At 39.4% G+C, this 17,602-nt stretch overlaps 1 protein-coding gene across 1 annotated transcript in view; it reads right to left on the bottom strand.

The window, feature by feature from the left end:
- EHBP1 (EH domain binding protein 1) overlaps window positions 1–17,595 on the bottom strand; it is a 349,810-nt gene extending 332,215 nt beyond the window's left edge. Inside the window, 2 exon segments of the mRNA XM_017891714.1 lie at window positions 16,038–16,433; window positions 17,277–17,595. Coding sequence (XP_017747203.1) covers window positions 16,038–16,141 — 104 coding nt within the window. The 5' untranslated portion in view covers window positions 16,142–16,433; window positions 17,277–17,595.
- Between the last annotated feature and the right edge of the window lie 7 nt (window positions 17,596–17,602).

Genomic DNA, 17,602 nt, shown 5'->3' with positions numbered 1-17,602 from the left:
TTTGTGAGAGTCTCACTCCATCACCCAGGCTGAAGCGTAGTGGCACCATCTTGGCTCACTGCAACCTCCAACTCCCGGGTTCAAGCGATTCTCCCAGCCTCCCATGTAGCTGGGATTACAGGCGCGTGCCACCACACCCGGCAAATTTTTGTATTTTTAGTAGAGATGGGGTTTCGCCATGTTGCCTAGGCTGGTCTCAAACTCCTGACCTCAAGTGATCTGCCTGCCTCAGTCTCACAAAGTGCAGGGATTATACGCATGAGCCACTGCACCCAGTCACTTTTTCTTTTTTTCTCTTTTCTTTTTTGTAGACAGGGTCTTGCTCTGTCACCCAGGCTGGAGTGCAGTGGTGCAATCACAGCTCACTGCAGCCTCAACCTCCTAGACTCAAGTGATCCTCCCACCTCAGCCTCCAGAGTAGCTGGGACTACAGGAATATGCCACCGTGTCTGGGTAATTTTTTGTATTTTTTTGCAGAGACGGGGTCTCTTTGTTGCCTAGGCTGATGAACTCCTAGGTTCAAGTGATCCTCCTGCCTCAGCCTCTCAAAGTGCTGGGATTACAGGCATGAGCCACCACACCCAGCCATCTGGGGTTCTTAATAGTTTATCAGTCACCCTCTTAGAAAAAGAGAAGGATTACCTTGATGGCCTTACCTGAACAACATCAATGCAGGCGTCCAGGTAGATGCAACCTTTCGATTCTTTTGAATTTTTCTCATCTTTATAGGAATTGAGAATATATGAACCATCAGGAAGTTGGGTCAAGTAAAAATATCGTCTCTTGAATACCTACATAGGGAAAACCCAGCAATGATACATTTGTTACATATACATTGCATTTGAATAGTTTCTCTGAACTAAAAACCTCAAAGGCCTGCCAGGCATTGTGCCTGGACAATCTTCAGACAACCCTGACAAGAGGTTAGGAATTATCATTATCTTCATTTTTTAAAGATAGTGAATGAAAGTCACGTGATTTACCCTCAGTTAATCAAATACCTAGAGAACAATAATTAAGATTTAACACTGAAATGTATAAAGCATTTTGATATCTGAATCTCCTGACCCTTTCACTATAGCATTCTTTTCCCATTTAATTGCAAACCATGATTAGATCCTTTTAATTTGGTTTCTAGGACCACAAATTCAAGAATAAATATAAAAAGCATATATATACACATATATATGTGTATATATATATACATATATATTATATATACACCCACATTACATATTTCCATCTCACCTACACATCCTACTGCACTCATCTACACTGTACCAGTGTCTTTGCTTCTGAAAGTCCAGTTTACAGGGTACTCACAGGGAAGCACGGACTCATTAGTTGCCTACCAGTTGTTGAGTGCCCCAAGTGCTGATATTTAAATCAACAGTCCTAATGGAACTATGCCGTTTGTTTGGAGTTAGGGATTCACAGTAGTTAAGGAGAAGCCTGTTGCTACAACTCACAGCAAAGCCCATAGGAACGGGAAAAGGTTGGGGACTGCCTGATGAGTTCATGCCGTCCCTCTATTCTCCCCTAAAAACAGACTTTGAGAGCCTGATAAAAGAGGTGAGAAAAGGGATTAGGAGCTCTCTGATGAATTGATGCTTCTTTCAGTAAGTCACAAACTGCAGGCTATGTCAAGCAATTGTCACAGTGAAAGGCAGAGCTTATTCAAGTTGCAATTTCCCAGGATGATAGATCTGAAATCACTTCAGGGTGGGATGGGAAGAGCAGCTAGGAAATAGACTCCTGGTGATTACTGAAGAAATGCATTCCTATGCATCTTGTCTTATTCGAAGAACCTGGCTTTAAAATTTAAGCTTGTCACTTTTAATCAACCATCTGATTATTCGATATGATCCCTGATCACTTTGAGAACTTTAATTATGCAAAGAGTATTATTTGGCAAGGTCATTCTTGCCAAGAACTTAACGTCTGGCAAAGTACCTGAAACATCAATTTATTTCTCCATAGTATGATCAAGCAAAATATATAAAAGCCTTAAGGGGCATTTCTTTTAGAAGAACCAGTAAAATAAATAACATTGATGGTTATTTTTGACTTGTATAAATATCATTGATTTTTTAACGAATGACAAAAATATGTATCAGTGCAAGGAATACCCTAACAGGTTAGACTGATAAATGCTACAGTTTCTATCTCAGGAAGGGGCCATGTAGGCTATATGCTATCAACAGAAAAGAGTCCAGGCCGGGCACAGTGGCTCATGCCTGTAATCCCAGCACTTTGGGAGGCCAAGGCAGGTGGATCACGAGGTCAGGAGATCGAGACCATCCTGGCTAACACGGTGAAACCCTGTCTCTATTAAAAACTTCAAAAGAATTAGCCGGATGCGGTGGTGGGCGCCTATAGTCCCAGCTACTCAGGAGGCTGAGCCAGGAGAATGGCATGAACCCAGCAGGCGGAGCATGCAGTGAGCTGAGATAGCCCCACTGCACTCCAGCCTGGGAGACAGAGCGAGACTCCGTCTCAAAAAAAAAAAAAGGCTCATCAACTATCATTAGTTTTAGTATATTTTATAAGACAGTTCTTCTAATGTGGTCCAGGGAACCCAAAAGATTGGACACCCCCGCTCTATACCCCTACTCTATACTATCTTTGCAACTCTTCTGTAAGCCTAAAATTACTTCCATAAAAGTTTCAAAATAAATGAATTAGCCAATTTTAAAAGTAATTTTGCAAATTAGAGTACTCTTCAAATTAAAGCTGAACCATTAAATTTGATATCTAGACCCACTTATTGCATAAATAAATCTAGTTTCAATTAAGTTACTTTGAGATAGGGTTTTACTACACAGCTTTCTGCATTTAATGATTTTGGAGGGGAAAGAGAAGAATAAAAGATAAAATTTGAGAGAAACTATCTGCATGTAGTAAAAACAAGATTTCAGAATCTTAAGGGAAATGGTTGGAAGAAGACTAGTAAAATAGAATAAGGACATATTTAAAGGAAGGCTAATTTTAGAAGGACAACTACGGCAGTAATATAGGCAAAGGGGAGACCAAAGGGGCTAGGAAAGCATTAAGTGCTATCACAAAAGCCTACACTAGAGGTTCCCAAACTTTCTGGGTTGACAAGGCTCTTAATGTGTAATTTTTTCAGACTCCCTCACCCCCAAGCCAAAAGAAATACCTAACCATTTTGTTTATTAAGTAGTCAGGTCCAAACAACTTAAGAAGGATGTATGTCCTAAAAACTTAGCACCTGTTTTGGACACTTGACAATCTAATCTCAAACTTGAGAATTAGATTGGACACTGCCTCCCTAATTTCCTGTTCCACACAGATCTTCATGTGATATCTGCTTTTTGTCATAGCAACTGCCAAAAGCCCAGCTTTGTAAAACTGTGGTATCACTGAAAAGAATGTAGCAATCTAATTTTGAAACTGAACTACCTCAAGCTAGTATAGTCTTCCGTTAGTATCAGTGGAGGATTGGTTCCAGGACCTCCTGAGGATACCAAAATCTGAGGATGCTCAAGTCCCTGACACAAAATGGCACAGTATTTGCATATAACCTATGGATACCCTCCTGTATACTTTAAAGTCATCTCTAAATTACTTATAATATCGAATACAATGTAAATGCTATGTAAACATTGTTATACTGTACTGTTTAGAGAATAATGACCAAAACAAATCTGTACATGTTTGATACAATTGTTTTTCAAATATTTTCAATCCACAGTTGGTTGAATCCATAGATGCAGAACTCATAAATACAGAAGACCAACTATACTTTGTGTGGTTTCCAACAAATGCTGCTATGTTTCCTTCAAAATTGTTAAACATCTCTTGGCTCCCTTGTGAGTTCTCTGCAGTGCCTCTGGGCTCCTTGGCACAGTTTGTGAATCATGGCCCTTGGCAAAAGACAGCAAAGGATGGAAACAAGGCAATGGAATAGAAAAATCAATGTGAGAATTAAGATATGCTTCAGAGAAAAAAAAATGAGCAGATCTACTAGTGATATTGCCTAGAAGTACAATTATAGCACAAGTACTTAAGAAGTTTCAAAACTTTTCTTAAAAAAAAAAAAATTATTCTGGTCGGCACAGTGGCTCATGCCTGTAATCCTAGCACCCTGGAAGGCCAAGGCAGTTGGATCACTTGAGCCCCGCGTTCAAGACCAGCCTGGGCAACATGGCAAAACTTCACCTCTACAAAAAATACAAAAAATTAGCCGGGCGTGGTGACACACATCCGTAGTACCAGCTACTCAGGAGGCTGAGATGAGCAACATCACTTGAGCCCAGGAACCGAGACTGCACCATGCACCACTACACTCCAGCCTGGGTGATGGGAGTAAGACCCTATCTCAAAAAAAAAAAAAATTCTACCTCAACAGTCAGAATAGCTGTCTCTCAACATTCTTTGCTTATATGGAAGAGAACAAACCAGTCTTGTCTTTAAATGAATGAACCTGTTCAAATGTTTGTTAATTTTGACAGCTAAAATGGCATAGCTAAAATACATTGCTCTCACTTTTAATCAGAAAGAAAATCACATTAGCTGAAGAAATTCAATTCAACTCAAGTAAGAAAATTCAACTCAAAATTTCAAGTCAATAAACATTTTTGGAGTACCAATAGAACTGTCATCCAGCACCTGCCAAAGCTTTGTTCAGACGGATTTTTAAGAAAGAATCAAATATGGTAGTTCTAAGACCTAATTTGATACTCTTCAGCAATTGGGTAACTTCTAAAATGACAGATTTGCCATCACTATCACAGACCTACAGAATCAGGACCTCCTAGGGGATATGGAAATCTCCGTATTTGCAAAGCACCCCAGCAATTCTAAGGACAGTCAATTTGGGAGGCAATGGCTAAATCAGTACTGTCCAGTAAAACTTTTTGTGGTGATGGACATGTTCCATATTTGCACTATCCAACATGGTGGCCCCTAGCCATATGCGGCTAGTGAGCATTTGAAATGTGGCTACTGTAACTGAAGAAGTGAATTTTGCATTTAATTTAAATTGATTTAAATTTAGATGTAAATAGCCACATATAGTTAGTTCCCTCTATACTAGACAGCACAAAACTAAATGATTCATGTTAAATTTCCATTCTTTTAAATTTCCCGAGTGGTACTCTCGGTTTAAATTAGATGATCAGAAAACTAGGTTCCTCAGCCATATTCTCTCATAAAAAGTCTTCATGAAGGGTCGACATAAACATTATCTAATTTAACAATGGTTCTGAGTCTTTTGTAGTTGGAGATTTTATCCAATGTCATATTTTATTTTCATAATAAAAATCCTCTTTGGATTAAGGTCTAAGAAAAGTCTGCAAACAAATGTATATACTTTCTTTAGCCAGGAGGACTATTACAAGAGCCAATGTGCATCCCTTTTTGCCTTGGCTGCCAATAAACTCAGAACCAAATCCAGTCTCCAATAGCAGCAACTAACTCCTCTCAAGTGCCTAGTAATATGTGCTCTCTGCTCCTGTAAGACCATGATTCTATTTATATCCCTAAATCAGTCAACATGGTATTATTTTAAATTCTTAGGCTGACAAACTCTTTTGGACATAGGCGGGGTATCAAATTTTAAAGTGATTTTTTTTTTTAATTAAAGGTAATTTTACAGGTTTAAAAAAAAAAACTGTATTAAAACTATTTTCAAAATAACAATACCCGGATTAATAAAACCAGGAAATTTTTTAATAAACCAAACTTACTGAAGAAAACCAGTAGGTGCCTTTTAGTAAAGCTGCCTAAAAATATCACTTTAACAGTGATACATAAAACAAATACCAGGTACAATGACATCCTGCAGTAAGTTCACTGCCTCTGTTTCAAACTCAGTTCCATTCCTTTGAACAAACATGCAAACGTCCTAATGTAGAATATGAACATCCATATTGAGTAATCAAAATGCTTTATGCAATTTTTCCTGAACTATTTTTATATCATGCAGTGAACAAGTTCAATGGCTCTTTTGTTGAAATTTCCCAAAAAATCAGAACAAACACACTTGACGCATCAATAGCACATTTCTAGAAATGCCTAATTTTAAGTTCCCTGGGCATTTTAATTGCAAAACTCATGTGAAACTAAACTAAATCATAAGAACAAAACCTCCTCACATAATCCCTTAAAATTTCATTTTAGAAATCAACTTTTAAAGTATGTAAATCAAGATTTGATACCAAAATAATGTATGAAAATCACATACTACAAAAAGATCCTGGGTTCATTTCTTTAAAATCATGACAGGAAAAAAAAATTTTAAGGAAAAACTGGCCCTGGCCATGGTGGCTTACACCTGTAATCCCAGCACTTTTGAGGGGCCAAGGCAGGAGGGTCGCTTAAGGCCAGAAGTTCAAGACTAGCCTGGACAACATAGTGAGACCCCTGTGGCTACAAAAGATAATGAAAAAAGAAATGAACAACCGTCACATAGAAAAACAACATAAATTGTAGCAGTTGGCAGACACTTTAGCAGCCAGAGTCGGCAGCCAGGAGCGCAAAAAGCACTGGGAAACAACTCCTTGCTGCCTGTCCAGGCAGTCGCCAGTGGAGCAAAGGGCCTCAGGAAGAGGAAAGGGACCTCAGACCTTCCAAATTGCTTCCTCTTGCAAGAAACTATTTGTTGCAGGAATAAAGATGGCTGCTGAACCAGTGGAAGACAACTGCATCAATTTCGTGGCAATGAAATTTATTGACAATACACTTTATAGCTGAAGATGATGGTAAAGTATAAATGAATTTATTTTTCTTTGCAAACTAAGTATCTGCTTGAGACACATCTGTATTGCCATTATTAGCTGAGAAAAAAACAGTTCATATGATACCAATCTATTTGGAAAGCCAATCTGCCCTCAAAGGAATGTGGACTCAGTAGCATAGCTTTCAAATGAAGATGACCATAAGAGACACAAAGAAGAACCTCTAGCAAAGATGTTTGTCTACACCTTAAAAAATTATCCAGCTCTTAGAATCTACAAAATAGACCTTGCATGTTTCATAGGTCCTAAGATTAGTGGGGAGTCATGGATTCTGCTGGGTGGGGGAGTTGCATAGGAAAAGGGGATTGAAGCCTTAGAATTGTCCAAAATTAATAACACCTCCTCTCAGAAATGCTTTGGGAAGAAGCCTGGGAGGTTACCGGGTTGGGACGGCGTGGGGGCAGGGGGGCCAGAAAATTCTGGAAGTAGAGGAGATAGGAATAGGTGGGGCAAGAAGACCACATTCAAAAGCCAAGATCTGAAAGAAACCACGCATTTATGATGAATTCAGGGTAATTCAGAATGAAAGAGTAGGAGTAGGAGAAGGATGAGAGAAGCTAGAGTGATAAATAGGGTGCAGAGCAAGATGTTCTCTTACTCCAAGATGTGAAATTTTGACTTTATCTTAGTGATAATAGGGTTAATTAAGCACAACATGTATTAGCTAGGGTAAAGATTAGTTTGTTGTAACAAAGACATCCAAAAATATAGTAGCTGAATAAGATAGAAAATGTTTATCCTAAAAAAAGTCTAAGTAGGCAGCTCAGAAGTATTATGGCTGGAAGCAACCTGATGATATTGGGACCCTGACTTTCTTCAGTCTTGTTACCCATCATCTCCCTGTTGTTGATCTCATTCACATAGTTGAAAATCACTATTCTTCCTGGGTCCATATCTCAGTTATCAAGAATGGGTCAAGATAAGAGGAAGTCAGGCTCATTCCTTTCAAAGACTCTAACTGGAAGTTGTACACATCAATTCCCCTCATATTCCATTGACTAGAATTTAATCACATGGCCACACCAAGTGCAAGGAAATCTGGAAAATATAATCTTTATTCCAGGTAGTGATAAGACTCTTTAAAATTCAGAAATAATATATTTTTAAATTATCAAAAAAAAAAAAAAAAAGAAATACATCATAAAATGGCTTGGCATGGTGACTCGGCTGGGCACGGTAGCTCACACCTGTAATCTCAGCACTTTGGGAGGCCGAAGCGGGCAGATCACGAGGTCAGGAGATCGAGACCATTCTGGCTAACGCGGTGAAACCTCATTCCTGCTAAAAATACAAAAAATTAGCTGGGCATGGTGGCATGCACCTATAGTCCCAGCTACTCGGGAGACCGAGGCAGGAGAATTGCTTGAACCCGGGAGGTAGAGGCTGCAGTGTGCCAAGATTGTGCCGCTGCACTCCAGCCTGGGTGACAGAGCAAGACTCTGTCTCAAAAAAAAAAAGAAAAAAAATACATCATAAATATCATAAAACATCACTGCAGGACACATACAAACACACAGACACAAACACTGCAGGACACATACAAACATGCATACACAAACGCTAGCAAATTAATTCTACTTTGGAGGAATTAAGTTAGTTTTCTTAGCCCTACATTTGCTTGAAATTATTATAAAAAGGAAATAAAGTTACAAAACCATAGGAATTGATTTTGCTTTAGAAGCAAAAATATGTAGTTCCTCTCCCCAAAAGTCAAAGAATTGTCAAAACTTAGCTCATTTCAGCACTGTACTTCTGCTAGAACATTCCTGGTTTACTCCTACCTCCCTGGTCACTCCAACCTATGCCAGTTCATCTTTCTCTAACACTCTTAAAAGTTCATGTTATATTTACAATCTTCTTCCCACCTACTCTAACCTTTCTCTCTAGATAGTTCTCTTCATCACTCATTGCTTATTTATCAGATAAAAAATAATAACAACAATGGGTAAAATTTACTGGGTGCTTACTCTGTCAGACACTGTTCTAACCCCTTTATTACAGGTATTATCCTACTTAATCCTCAAAACAACTCTATGCTGGAAGTAGTGTTATTATCATCTCTACTACAGAAGAGGTACTAAGAGATAATTCGTCCATGGTCACACTGCCAGAAAATGTATATTTTACACATACACAGACCTCAATGTTGTCAGAAGCTATTCTAAAGTTTCTTTCTATAAGGCTGGGAAACAGGCACAATGGTCTCTCCTCCATTGCTTATGTAGTTTGAGTAGAATAAGACTAAAGTAATAGTTTAGAGCCTGAGCACAGAGAAAACAGAAAGGTGCTAGACTCTTGTATTCCCTAAACACTAGCTGCAAGCAATTCCCATGACTTAAAGCAGAAGTCAGCAAACTTTTTCTTTCTTTTTTTTTTTCTTAAGAGATAGGGTCTCACCATGTTGCCCAGGCTGGTTTTGAACTCCTGAACTCCTGAGTTCAAGGGATCCTCCCACCTCGGCCCCTCCCAAAGTGTGAAGACTTACAGAAAAAGTTTGTTCTGTTTTTTTAGAGAACAAAAGAGCCAGTTTGGATCAGGCCAGAGTTTGCCAATTCTTGATCTAGAGGCACATTTTGAGTCATGTGTAGACATAATCATGATGTAAACACAGCAATATCTAATTATGGCATTAAGTGGCTCCACTATATTCCTTAAAGAGTCCACCACAATTGAATTTTGTAAAACTGCTCTTCACATAGAATAAAGACTTAAAATCTGGATAAAACACAATACGTAACAATTACAATTTTTTTAAAAATCAGTTCATAAGATACTATCATGAAATTACAAATAAGTAACACATCAATTTAGTATTTGCTAAAATCATATGCCTTTGACAACTTACAATATAGAAAAGAAGACTGTGCTGTTTTGTTTCAAGGAGTAAGATGTTCAAGATTCACATAACTTGCAACATAGAAAGTATTACAAATTAACCTCTCTAGAAGCAAGCCTAGAAATTAGGGAACAATACCTTTCTTACCTTACCTCTCCCTTTTGCAGTCTTCTAACCTTCTGCTCCATCTCTCCCCTCATACATTAAAGATTTTAGCACCAGGCCAGGTGCCGTGGCTCACACCTGTAATCCCAGCGCTTTGGGAGGCTGAGGTGGGCAGATCATTTGAGGACAGGAGCTTGAGACCAGCCTGGCCAACATAGCAAAACCCTGTCTCTACTAAAAATACAAAAAAACTAGCCAGACATGGTGGTACATGCTGGTAATCCCAGCTACCTGGGAGGCTGAGGCATGAGAATCACTTGAACCCAGGAGGCAGAGGTTGCAATGAGCCACTGCACTCTACCCTGGGCAACAGAGTGTGACTCTGTCTCAAAAAATAATAATAATAGTAAGTTTAGCACCTAACTCCCTGTCTTAAATGTTTCTCCTTCCATTATTCTTGGCAACTACAAGAGCCACACAAATAATCTGCCTGCACATTGGCCTCTAAATTCCTTGACAACCCTCTTGATACCCAAAAATCTTTTACTCCATTTCACCTCAGTCACCAACTGTCATGGTCATATACTAATAGCTATAGTCTCTAACAAGGAATAGGAATAGCTGGAAGGTGCAAAAGATCATCTACTCAAACACAGCAAGAAATTCTACTTAAATCTATTTATTTTAAATGTATTTATTTTATTAAAGGAAATTAAAGTATACTCATATTTCATGTATGCAGTATATTAAAAATATTGGGATATATGCTCATTTTTGTAACAGATATGCACATGTGATCCAAGGACACCACCAGTATCTTGTCATTAACATTAACCACATCCAAAATCAAGCATCTCATACTCCTCCACCTCCCATCTTTCCAGCTCCCAACCCCAACAATTCTTCAACCTCTTTAAAATCTTTCAATCATTATCCTTTTCACGTTTTCACTGACTATCTCATCTTTCACATACTTACTTTCCTTATCCAGCTTATATTTCATGGTTCATCACTAAAACCCCTCCTGCACATTTGCTCTCAGTTTCCCTGTCTCTCTTCCCCTCAGTTATACATTCCTGACCAAATCCAATCCTGGTCAAATCCAACTCTACCTATTCTATGCCTGCACCCAAGCACTGAACATAGTTGGATTAAAACATTGCTGGTTGCATTCACTTAAAATTTATAATCACAAAGTTAAAAAGGTCATCACTACTACCCAGCAATACCCCTACATTTCCCTAGTGAATTCATTCGCACTTTGACAACTTCTTACCTCATCTCCTCAGTCCTTCAACAACTCTGTCACCTCCCTCCCAGCAGATGATTTCTTATATTATTTCCCTGAGAAAACAGAATATCCACATCCTCCCCAACCAAATCTACCAACCTATCTGCTTCTCTACCCATGTATCCTGCTTCTCCCCTTGTAACAATGAATGGTGCCAGCTTCTACCTAAGTTCAACCTTTCCACTTGGGTTCTGGATCCTTTTCTCTTTCTCTCACTCAAAGACTTTTTTCTCCTAAGGTTACCTCCTCTCCCACCACATCATCCATTTTTCCTTCTCTACCAATCATTTCCATCAGCATTTACACATGTTGCAGTATCTGCCAAGCAAAAAATATACCTTGAACCCTTGTCTCTCTCCAGGTATTACCTAGTTCTCTGGTTTGTAGCAAAATACTCCAAGAAAATCATCTGTACTCACTGTAACCACTTCCTTTCCTATAAGCCAACTTAATCAAGCCTTCATCTCCACCACTCCATTGAACCGTTCCTCAAAATCATCAGTTCTTTCCACCTTGCCAAATCCAATGGTCACCTTGCTCAGCCTCTCAACAGTATTTGACACAGCCAAATGCTCCCTTAATACACTTTTTGCACTTGGTTTCTTAGAAAACACGCTTTTCTAATTTTCCTATCTCACTATTGCTTGTTTCCTGTCTCCTTTGTTGGCTCCTCCTCTCCTTCCTCACCTCTATATGCTGAAGTGCCTCAAGGCTCAGTCCTCAATCCTCTTCTCAATCTGTATTAATGCATAGGAAATTTCCTATAGCCCCATGGTTATAAATACTACTTACAAACTAAGATGATCCAGCCTCTTCTCTCCCCTGAGTTTGAGACTCTTATAATTAGCTGCTTAATTAAGATCTCCATCTGGATGTATCAAACGAAAAGCAAACAGAATTCTTGATTTCTCCCTCACACCAAACCTTTTCCTTCCCAAGTGTTCACCTATCCCTTCAATTAATATTACATTCACCTGGTTGCTCAGGTCAAAAACCTGTAGTCATTATTGATTGTCTCTTACTTTACATCATATCTAATCCATCAGTAAGTCCTGTTAACTACATCTTTAAAAAATTTACTATCCAGCTACATGGGTACACAAAATTGTCAAAACTCACTGAACTGTACACTTAAAATGGATGCATTTTACTATATGCAAAAGTGTAAATTACACCTCAATAAAGTGTGGTGGTGCTGAGTGTGTGTAAGGGTATACGTGTGTTACCTACCTACATCTGACCATTTCTCACCACCTACTACTCTGTTGTTTGAATTACTGCAGTAGCCTACTAGCTGGTATCCCTGCTTCCACTTTTACTCATGACAGTCCATATCCCACAAAACACACCAAGTTTGTTTCTAATTAATGCTTTTTTCTGTTCTTTGTAAAATTTATTTCAAAAGTAGATTATTTACATCAAGGCTCATGTATCTCTGTATCACTCCATGGTCAACAGAGAAATGCTTGCTTAAGTATTTCTGAAATTAATACTTCTTAATGTAATTTGGTTTTCATAAATTCAAATTAACACTTAAAGTGCATGTAGTCTTCTAATGTCTAATTGGAAAACTAAGCTGGGATCAGTTACACATAGCCTGGAACATCAGATTAAAGAGTTTATATTTTATCTAACAGGCCAGTGTCACAAACTTAAACACTAAGAAAAGCTACTTTTTTTACTTTTCAAATCCTGAGGTCACAAGGTTGGCAAAGATGCGTGAAACAATGAACAAAATGAAGAGTTACTTTCAGGGATATATATTCACCTTTTTGTACCTCTAGAGTTTTGAACCATGTGATTATACGGCCTATTTAAAATATAAATTATAATTAAAATTATATTTTAAAGTAAGGGAAAGGAATTCTTATATGACATAGAAAAATAAGAAACTAAAATAAATACATGACTTTTAGGAAAATTTATGGCACTTTGAATATTTTAGTCCTCCCACCACAACTAAGAATTAGATGGAAGAAATATAAATACAAAGATAAAATATATTCATATATACACATGCAAAATATAATACATATTCATACATAATGATTCATGTCATATATTAGAGAGCTTTTAGCAGAATTTAATTTGCAACCTAGTTAAATTATCATCATAACCCCAACTTGTCAACTTTCATACAGTTTCCTTAAACACCTGTAAAGCCTTTAAGAACTCATATAGTAAAGATTTCTCTCAGAAATCTAAAAGCCTACAGATGATAAAAGAACAGAACAGAAAGTAAACTAACAGAGAAATGACAGTATAGTCTCTTTCAAACTCATCTCCAGAGGCCAGTCTTACACTTGCCAACAGCTACATCATTTAATAATTAAATGACATAGGGACAACAATAAGAGTAGGGGGTATAAACCCCTATCATCTCTAAATTTGCTACAGCCCCTTCATGTAGCTATCAAGGAATGATGACAAATAGGACCTCCATGGTATACTGTCCTTCTCTCAAATGAAAAAAAGACATTCTCGTTTTTGTTCCTGATCTAAGTTCTAGTGGTTCTAGAACTAGTATAAATAATTCTACTATTAAGTTCTAGATGTAAGTTATAGTACCACTAGACAATACAAGAAGTATTAGGGGGTACTTAATACCCCCAATACTTCCAGGAGAACATCCGGATGCTTCTGGTATTAAGTCCAAATCCTATCGTAAGACCTGATTTAATAGGGACACCATAATGGCCATCCCTAAAAGTAATCAAGCCATTTATTCAACTGTAATCAAGCTAAATTTTCACTGTAGCTTTTGCCTTTAGACACATTAGCAATAACTTAAAATGTTATTTAAAAATTAATAACTTGAAAGCTCAAGGGAAATAAAATTCCAGGAAGGCTGCAAACTGTGAGGAAGAAACTGATTTTCTAACTGAGGAATCACATGATAATGTTCTATTTCCCTTAAGGAAAAGATTAAAATTTAACCATCTTAAAGTTGATGCTCCCAGTATACTGCCAAGTTAAGAAACACCTGCAATCAGGACCTTCTCCAACTTGGATAAGTACACCCAAATTTCCAACACAAAAGCTTGGATGTCAGTCTAGACCTTTTCTTCTCCCTCATCCCCATCTTGCTCAAATCCCCAATTGAAATGACCACCAAATCCTACCCATTTTGTGTTCTGAGTGTTCCTCCAGTTAATTCTCTCCATTCCTTTGCCACTACCTAGTCCTAACCTTTTGTCTCCCCTTATTTATTAAAATAGCTACCCTAATATTGCTACTTCCAGTCATCCTTTAACTATGATCCTCAGTCTACATTGTAGTCCTGGTGATTTTCCTAATGGCAAACCTGATGTCTCTTCTCAAAATCTTTCACTATGTTCCTATCACCTACAGAATAATACCCAAATCATTTATTAACAGCACATAACTTTACATGCTTTCAGTCCTGCCTGACTCTCAAACCTCACATCTCACTGCATGCCCGCCAATCCTACACTTTAAACCCCATTTATATCAAACTATAATACTTGAATTTCCAGCACATCCCATGCTAGGTAAGCCTCCAGGCTTCTGCATAGGTTGTTGCTTCAGTCCAGAATGTCTTTCACTTCTTCCCCCTTGACTTCCTGGACAACAACTATGAATCTTTCAAAACTCAGCTCAGCTACTAGGAAGCCATCCCAACAACTCATCCTCTACCCTTAAAGGACTGACTGTTTTTCCCTCTGCTACCTCTGTACATCATAATGGCATCTATTAGGCACTATGTCCCTGACACTGTTCCAAGCATTTTACATGTATTAACTCATTTAATCTTCACAATTACCCTCCCTATGAAGTGGCACCATTATGACCTTTATGGCTATGGAAACTTGAATCACAGAGAAGTTAAATAATCTGTCCTCAAAGATACTCAACTGGATGAAGACAGATTAAAATCCTTATGTCATACATATTTATACTACTGCATCTCTCACAGTGAATTTATTCATATGACTCTTACACTGAACTGTACACTCCTTGAGGACAGGGATTATGTCATATTCTACTCTAAATCCACAGTACCTGGTATAAAGTAGGTAACGAGTGCATGCATTTCTCAAACTGATTTTAAAATAATATTCCTAACAAGTTGAAGAGAAAAGCATTCAGAAACTAGTTCCAAATAAATATTCAAATATGCTATAAGAGTTCTAGAATAGAGCAAGCTATGTTTTAATCTAATAAAAGGATGTTAAAAGAAAGGTTATTACAGACCTGAATTACAGTCCTTGTGGACAAAGAAATGGGCTTATTTTGCAATTAAGTCCATTACTGCATAATCACTGCAGTAAATCAAGGCCCAAACGACCATTTGCTTAAAATTAACTTTTTTATCTCACTAAATAAAAAAATTTTGTTGTTTATCATTCAGGGCAATGGAAAGAAAGCCCTATATTTACTCTTCTCAAGTGGAAAGAAGCCAATCACAGACCAGCACTACTAATTGCTTCCTTTAATCTGGCCAAGAAATGTATCCCATTAGGCAATTAAAATAAAATACAGTTGCCTGAGTAAGCATTTAACAAAAGAATTTCTAAGGTTTTGTGGATGGCATTCCATTAATCAAATAATGAAAAATTCTTTATCCTAAGCAAGGAAAAATGAAAAAACAAGAAAAAAAATAGATTACCATCACCCCACAAGAATATAGACTTCTATATTAAAACTCAATTCAGTCATATGCCTATGTTATATTAAAGCATATGCATACATGCTCACAATATTTCAGTAGCCATTCTTTGTCTTCTTAAAATTACAAAAATCAAAGTTATTTTAACACTAATGATGAATAACCTCAAAACCAAATGTACTGTATTTAGTGTGCTCTCACAGTTACAGTCCTCTGAGCCATACTGAAGCGCAGTAATTAAAATCCACAGGGATGATACTAGCTGCAACTGTGCACAGCACAGTACTTGTTAAGAGTTATCTGCACCCCACCCAGCTTCTACACACTAGTGCACCATAGAAAGGTAAATAAACTATCAGAAGACCCACAGTTTAGGCCACAGCACAGCAAACTCTACCTCCACGTACATCTTACCATTTCTTCGTACACTCAACCATCAGTTCCTGGTAGGAGGCCACAAACTGGAACTTGGATGCATGTTTTCCCACACGCTGCAGTCTCTTCCAAACTGAAGCCATGATGATCAGTCAAGACACCGGAGCAGTTCTGGGTTAGCAATACAGCAGCTTTAATAATGCAGAGGGTCCAAAGCAAAGGAACTTTGCATGTATGTCTTTTAAAAACTCAACTACAACTCGAAAAGATGCTTGGGGTCCATAAGTCTTCTCCCTGTTTCACAGGGTAAATTCCATCTTAGATGAATGGCCCAGTCAAGAACACTATGATATACGTGACAGGATGAGTGGGAGGGGGTTCCCTCATGGAGACATCACCATGCCACCTCAGGGGCTATATGTGTATTCTGGAGGACTGAAAAGCAAAACAAAGACAAAAAGAGAAAGAATATGAGGAAAGAATCATGAGAAGTGACTAACCACCCATGTTAAATAACGCTGCAAAAGACCATCCCAGTTCTCTGCTTGTCTTTTAAACAATGAAACAAAACACCGACCTCAAAAGCCAGTTACATCAAGGATGCAAGACACCAAGGAAGAAATTACAATTCACACCGAAGACGTGGAGCGACACATCAGGTAGTCAGCATCAACAACAATCCAGAGAGATGGTAACTCGGGGCCCTACCTCCCCCTGTTAGCATCACAGAAGGGCGAGCAGAGCGGGAAAGTCTAGGGATGCTGTTTAATGTCCACCGCCAGTCAGAGGGAGGAGTGGAGTATTTTTAATAAACTTTATTTTTCAGCCGATAATTAATAGCCTCAAGTCCGACAATATGTGCTTAGAACAAATTAGGGAGCCAGGAGGAATGCTGTTTTTCAGTCGGAGGGAGGAAATGGATGGGAAACGAGGAGTGGAGGGAAATCTCCAGGCAGAGAGAGGGCAATGTCCCGGCTCCAGGCCACTTGGGCTCCTTCGCTGCCAACCAGAGGGAAATGGAAACTCCTGCCTGGGCGTGAAGCAATGACCAGCGGGGCAAGTGGACTGTGCAGGGTGCGGTGCCTCCCTCCCCCATCCTCAGGGGAACAGTCCGCCAGAGCCCAGTCTCCTCACGCACAGAGCTCAGACCCCTGCCCCCCAGCGGAGGCAGGCGGTGGCTCGTCCGCGGTCCCTGTCACCCAGGCGATACCAGAAGACCCCAACCCGGACCCCAAGCCCTGAGCCCGCCGCTCGTCCACTCCTGCCCCCTCCTCACACCTCTAATCCCGCTGTCGGGTTGAGTCTGGCCCCGTTCCCTTCTCAGAGGCGCTCCTCCGTCGCTGCCGCAGCAGCAGCCGCCGCCGCCGCCACCGAGTCCTCCATCCCCGCCGGAGCCACATGGAACAGCCAAGCCAGCCACGGCGCTCGCGGGAGCCGGGATCTGCAGCCCCTCAGGCGGACGGCGCCCCTCACGCCCGCCCCCTCCCTGACGGATCGCCCCGCGACCGTCCCCCACCCTATCAAACCCTGCCAGAGCCGCCGCTCAGCGCCCAGCACCCCCTCCCCCGCCTTCCTCCTCCGCCACCATCATCATTACCTCCCCC

This window comes from Rhinopithecus bieti, unplaced genomic scaffold (genome assembly GCF_001698545.2).
Source record: "Rhinopithecus bieti isolate Rb0 unplaced genomic scaffold, ASM169854v2 scaffold_21419, whole genome shotgun sequence".
Classification (NCBI taxonomy): Eukaryota; Metazoa; Chordata; class Mammalia; order Primates; family Cercopithecidae; genus Rhinopithecus; species Rhinopithecus bieti.
This window is presented reverse-complemented; position numbering and strand designations above follow the sequence as displayed.